This window comes from Volvox carteri, assembly GCF_000143455.1.
Source record: "Volvox carteri f. nagariensis unplaced genomic scaffold VOLCAscaffold_8, whole genome shotgun sequence".
NCBI lineage: Eukaryota > Viridiplantae > Chlorophyta > Chlorophyceae > Chlamydomonadales > Volvocaceae > Volvox > Volvox carteri.
The window spans coordinates 1,876,291-1,881,768 of NW_003307551.1; the positions used below are offsets into that span (position 1 = coordinate 1,876,291).

The 5,478-nt window shown below is 57.2% G+C and overlaps 1 protein-coding gene across 1 annotated transcript; it reads left to right on the top strand.

Moving 5' to 3' along the window:
* Window positions 1-1,333: 1,333 nt before the first annotated feature.
* Window positions 1,334-4,769, top strand: VOLCADRAFT_57504 (uncharacterized protein; the record flags this gene model as incomplete). Its single annotated transcript, XM_002947899.1, has 7 exons — window positions 1,334-1,453; window positions 1,621-1,698; window positions 2,234-2,426; window positions 2,709-2,841; window positions 3,287-3,368; window positions 3,863-4,099; window positions 4,512-4,769. The coding sequence occupies 7 exons, from the start codon at window positions 1,334-1,336 to the stop codon at window positions 4,767-4,769; spliced, it is 1,101 nt and encodes a 366-aa protein (XP_002947945.1).
* Window positions 4,770-5,478: the final 709 nt, after the last annotated feature.

Consider the following 5,478-nt stretch of genomic DNA (forward strand, 5'->3'; position numbering starts at 1 on the left):
CCACAGCTTAGCCTGGAACACTTCCTGATCGCGCACAGGGCTAATACAGCAATCCCCTAAATCCCCCAATACAGCAAGAGCGCCCATGTAAATCCTCGCTTAGTTGTAGGTTATCTCATATAGGTAGGTGGTGAACAAATTCCTATGCCTGTCGCGCGGGCGCGGAGGTGGTAACGAGAGGGTTGGATGGCTCACAAGTCGCACAGTATTTTTCAGGACCAGAGGGACGCTCTTTTGTTGAATCAGTTACCTGATTCATACACCTATCAGAGAATCGATTACCTGATTCGTGCACTTATTAGTGAAAGCTTCCACAACAATCACGATCATATAGACAGGTGTATCGAGATTCACTCGGCCAACTTACAAATCCTTTTCGGCAGGACACTACTGTTTCTACATGTAGCTGTATATGTGGACATAGGAAGGATAACCCTTCGGAAGACGTAGCAGCAAATCTGTCTTTCGCAGTTTCTTTTCCGTAATTTGTCTTTTACTGTACCTCAAATTTCGAAAGTATGCCGGAAATGCGCATTGGACTAGCAGTTTTGTAGGTTGCACAGGCGCGGATTGGTACGACCAAATCACCCGCATTATTCTCAGGCATCGCATCTTCTTGCTCGCCATGCATACATAATACTGCTAACACCTTCAGGTTTTCTATAAGATACTTACAGAAGCGTGGCGTGTTAGGCGTAATACACTGCAAGACGGAAGCTTGCCTTGTTAGTCGAAAGTTGTGCTTCACAATCACGCCATTGTTAAGAAGTGAAGCTAAGCTTCGGAAAGGAAGCAGTTACTGTAACGTGCTTAAGAGCGGATAAACAACTCACATCGCAAACCCTAAGATGTTGCTTCGCGGTCTTTCCGTCTGTCCCCGCTGTCCGGCAAAGTAAGTCCTTTCATTTCTCTGTCCATTTGCATGCCGCTCGTGGTCGTCAATCCATGAACCGTTTTGACAGGTCGGTCGCTGGTCGTTACCGTGTATCGGTGTGCCCGGTTCCAGTAAGGGATGCCCGCCAAGCTTCCCATGGTTGTCGATATCACGCCGAACGGACAGAAGCTTTAGATGTTGGCCAAGACTACCCAGGTAATGTCCGCTCCATCGGTTGCAAATGGATGACGCGCGCGGTGAGAACCCCAGTTTGGCTTTCCCGCAGATGACTTGCGATCGCAAGAGGAACGTGATGATGGAACTGTGGTCGTCCAGGATGACATGGCGGAGCTCCTTACGGTACGTGAGGAAAAGGTTTTTGGAGGTCCCATCTGTTCATCTCGCTGTGGTCGCTCGCTCGCTGGACTGTTGCGACAAAATGTCCTTTTACTGGCCCACATGAGAAACAATAACGCCTTACAAATAAGCAGGAGCCTTCCGACTGTAACCCTGCAGCTGCTGCCCGAAGACATTCGAGAGCCGCTGGTCAATCACCCCCAGCGGGCGAGCCTTGTTGAGGTAAGGCGTTGCGGTAGGCTAACGTGTTTAAGATCATAATTGACTGTACTCTAGTCAACTCCTCCTTTCGATAGGCTGACTGTGCCGATGGTCGAATGCACAACTTGCTCCGATTTCCTTGTGCGACATGGCAGTATATGAACTTCTCGCGCTCTCGTATTACACAGGTTGTTTTGGACCTCGGGCGCCAGCCGGAGGCGCGTTTTGAAGGCATTCCGGCCGGCGAGTATCTGCGGAAGCAAGAGGTGCGGCCTGGGGCAGCGTCTTGGGGGTATGCGCATCCGTGGGCGCGTCCGTGTTGCGTTTCAGTGGCTCCGCTGCAGGTCGCATCCCCCTCGTTGCGGTTCCACGGCGGAACGCCTCGGCAGGCCCCGCATCCCGGGTGGGATATGCCCCTGTTTGGCTCACCTAGTGAGTGTCAGTGTCCAACTACCTAACCGCCTACCTACCTGCCATACTACCGATGCTGCACCAGCCAGAGCCATTCATACGGCAACCCCCACTCACCCCGGGTTCAAGAAGGCACAGCTTCAGGCGGCTGTAGTTGTAGCATGTGTAGACAGGAGGGCTGCAAGTACATACTCTCTGACGTGTACATCTGCGGCCTCTCTTTCTCCCGCATATATGAAGGGGTTCTTCGGAGGGCTTAATCTCATAGTGCTGCATGTGCTGCTGCTGGTATTGCTGCTGCTGCTACCTACACCATATCATGTAATTGTATTGCGTTCATGCGTGCTTGGGTGGGTGATGATGCCGTTTTTGGTGGTGCTGACCCTGAAGGTGACGACCGCGGACCTGGAGGCGGCCGTTGCGGCGGTTGGCGAGTTCGGCGCTGACAACCGCGCCGGAGTGCCCGGCACCTTGCACCGCATTTCCGCCATCCGCAACCGTCGTGGCATCATCATCGGGCTCACCTGCCGAGTGGGTCGTGCGGTGAGCGGCCATATCGCTATGCTCAAGGACCTCGTGGAGAGTGAGTTTGGGGGACCCTGGGGCCGGGGGAGAGAGAAGGTCCGGGGGCGAGGGGGCCATAGTGTTGAGATGGAGGTCATACACAATACCAGTGCACATGACGCCTTGAAACGTGTGAGTGGACCACCTTGTCCAGTGATGTGTAACTTGTTGTGCGCACAGAGGATAAGCTTTGATGCTATGGTGCAGCTCCTGATGTGGGTTCTGAGCATTTTGCCCTTTCCCTGTCCTTTTACGCCGGCCTTCTCCCCGGCCCTCCCTTGCCACTGCGTGGGCTGTGTAGGTGGCCACTCGGTACTGCTGCTGGGCCGACCAGGTGTTGGCAAGACGACCGTCATCCGGGAGATTTGCCGTACGCTGGCGGACGAGTACCGCAAGCGGGTAGTCATTGTGGACACCTCGAACGAGATTGGCGGGTGGGTGGGTCGTACGGGTGTGCAGGGGCGGGTGGGTGGTAGTCAGTGGGTTGCTGGAAGCACCCCTTGGACTGCATGCGGGCTTTGGGGCCGCAGGAGCGATGTCGGCAGCTTTTTATTACAGTCGCTGTGAGCACCTTGGCCTAGGAGCTGCGATGACGCACATGTTCCCTTGTCCCCCGCAAGATGAGGTTGCGTCTACGGCTCCATCCACAAGGTGGTGGTGAAAGGACGGCTCCGCAACTGTGCAACCTGAGGAACCCGTCGGGGGTACACATGTTGGAATGTGCGGTTCTCTGCCTGCCACACCACCTACCGGTGTGTGTGTATAGTGTTGCGTGTAAATCTACGTGTATATCACCACACATTACTATTATCATGATCATCATGCGCACTACCCTACCCCTCCCACCTTCCGACCGTTCCCTATCCTCCCCCCCCTCAGAGACGGTGACGTGCCCCATCCCGCCATTGGAGGCGCTCGCCGCATGCAAGTGGCGGATGCTACTCAGCAACACGGGGTCATGGTGGGTGGGGGGGTGGGGGAGGGCGCTGGGTTATGAGGCGAGCGCGAGGTCGTGACGAAGTGGCCGCATTCGGATACCCCCTTAGCAGTCCCCTCCTATCCTCATCCAAACCTTGATAGGTCGACCGCAGCAGCCACTATGATATGATATAGGACTTTGTCAGCTTCATCAACAGTAACCCCGAGTACAGCCCGGCGCCGCGCTTCCGGTGGCCGTGTGCGGAGCTCCTGGGCGATGCGTTGCACCTGTGTCCGGGTGTTTACGTTCCTGATGTGTTGAAAGCAAGTTAGTCCTGTTTCCACAGGGAAGCATTCCCTTATCTGTACGCCCCCGCCTCCGAGGGGGCCCCCTCCCGGATTTCCTGGTCGCCCTATCGAGGGGTCCGTATCAATCCGGAATCCTCGGAGGCAGGCAGCAACCTGTGTGTTTGTATGATTTTGTGTGTGTAGTTTGGCTTGAACAAATTTTCTTCTGCCTGGATTTCGGATCCGCAGATCGAGGCGGTTGAGAACCACATGCCCCAAGTGGTCGTGGTGGATGAGATCGGTACGGAAGCGGAGGCGCTAGCCTGCCGTACCATTGCGGAGCGGGGGGTGCAGCTGATCGGCACTGCTCACGGGTGTTTACTCGAGAACCTGATCAAGAACCCCACCCTGGCGGACCTTGTGGGCGGGGTGGCGGCGGTGACACTTGGCGACGAGGAGGCGCGCACCAGGGGCACCCAGAAGACGGTAAGTCCCTGTGGAGGGTGTGTGGGGGGAAGAAGGGGGAAGGGGAGGAAGTTGTCGTACGTCTCTTGGCAGAGGAAATCCGGTCCACAAGAGAGCTACCAGACATCCCGGCAACTCGCCTCCTGCTGGTAGTGGTGGTGCTACCTCGCTGCTGGGGCTGATGGGGGGCCCTCTTCGTAGTATTATATGTATTATATGCGGTTTAGACTGAGTGTTTTACTTACATAATACAGAGTGGGTATCCTTGCCCAAGCTGTTATCCTCATTACGTTGCGTCCCTGCCGTCGCCATTGTCGGCGTCGTTGCCGTCATTGTGCTCCTGACGGACACTGCAATCGCATGGAGGTCATTGCGGTCAGAACCCCACTGCACGTGTGCCCGTGTATGTATGTGCATGTGCGGTGTGTCGCAGATCCTGGAGCGCAAGGCCCCCCCCACCTTCCCCATCGTTGTGGAGATCCGGGCAAGGAACTTCTACGTGGCGCACTGGGTGGAGGATAGTGTGGACCAGCTGCTGCTGGGCCGCATGCCCGTGGTCCAGGTACGGAGGGCTTGCGTGGCGAGGTACCTGCCGGGGTGGCTGAATGGCGAATGGGGGAGGGAAGTGCCAACGGGGGGTGGAGGCCCTGTCCAGGCGAGCTGCGTGCGTAGGGATCTCGTACATTCGTGACCTGAGCACCCTGGGGCATTTGCTACTCGGTACAACTCGGTACACTCTGTGGCAATGTTCCTCCTTTTCCCACCTTTTCCCATATCCCATGTGTCTCTTTCACTCCCCCCGCCCGCCCCCACCCCGAAATCCGCTTTGGATGGCCTCATCTTGCCGGGCGAGGAGGGGGAGGTCCATGGGCCCAGTGCCGACCGTTGCAGCCGCCCGACCTCGCCTCGTGTGCCCCCTAACCAACACGTAACACATACTCCCCTCGACCCCTCCCCCTGGCCAGTAGGACTCACTAGGGGCAGTTTCGGACTCTGGACGCCGGCAGTTGATTTCTGATCTTTTCGCATCATATGATTTTCCCCCCCCCCTTCCTGGCACCTCCGGTACCCGGTGTCCCCCCCGCCCTCACCCCCCAACCCGCCGCCCGCCTGACCGTGCAGGTCCGCGAGCGGGACACCAGCCAGCCGCTCGGTCTGCGCATCAGCGAGCTACCGTACGACCAGGTTCCGGATCCGGAGCGCACCTCCGACCCCGCTCGCAACAGCTGGGATGAGGACTACGACGCGGGTGAGTGGCACAGGCGAGGGCAGTGATGTGGGTCGCCTGGTCTAGCCTGCCGGCCCCTAGGGTTGCAAGCAGATGCGGTGAAGATGTAGGTGAGGCGGGGTGAGGCCAGTGGCGAGAGTCGGGCTCACCGCATACGTTGTGTGCGCGGAGA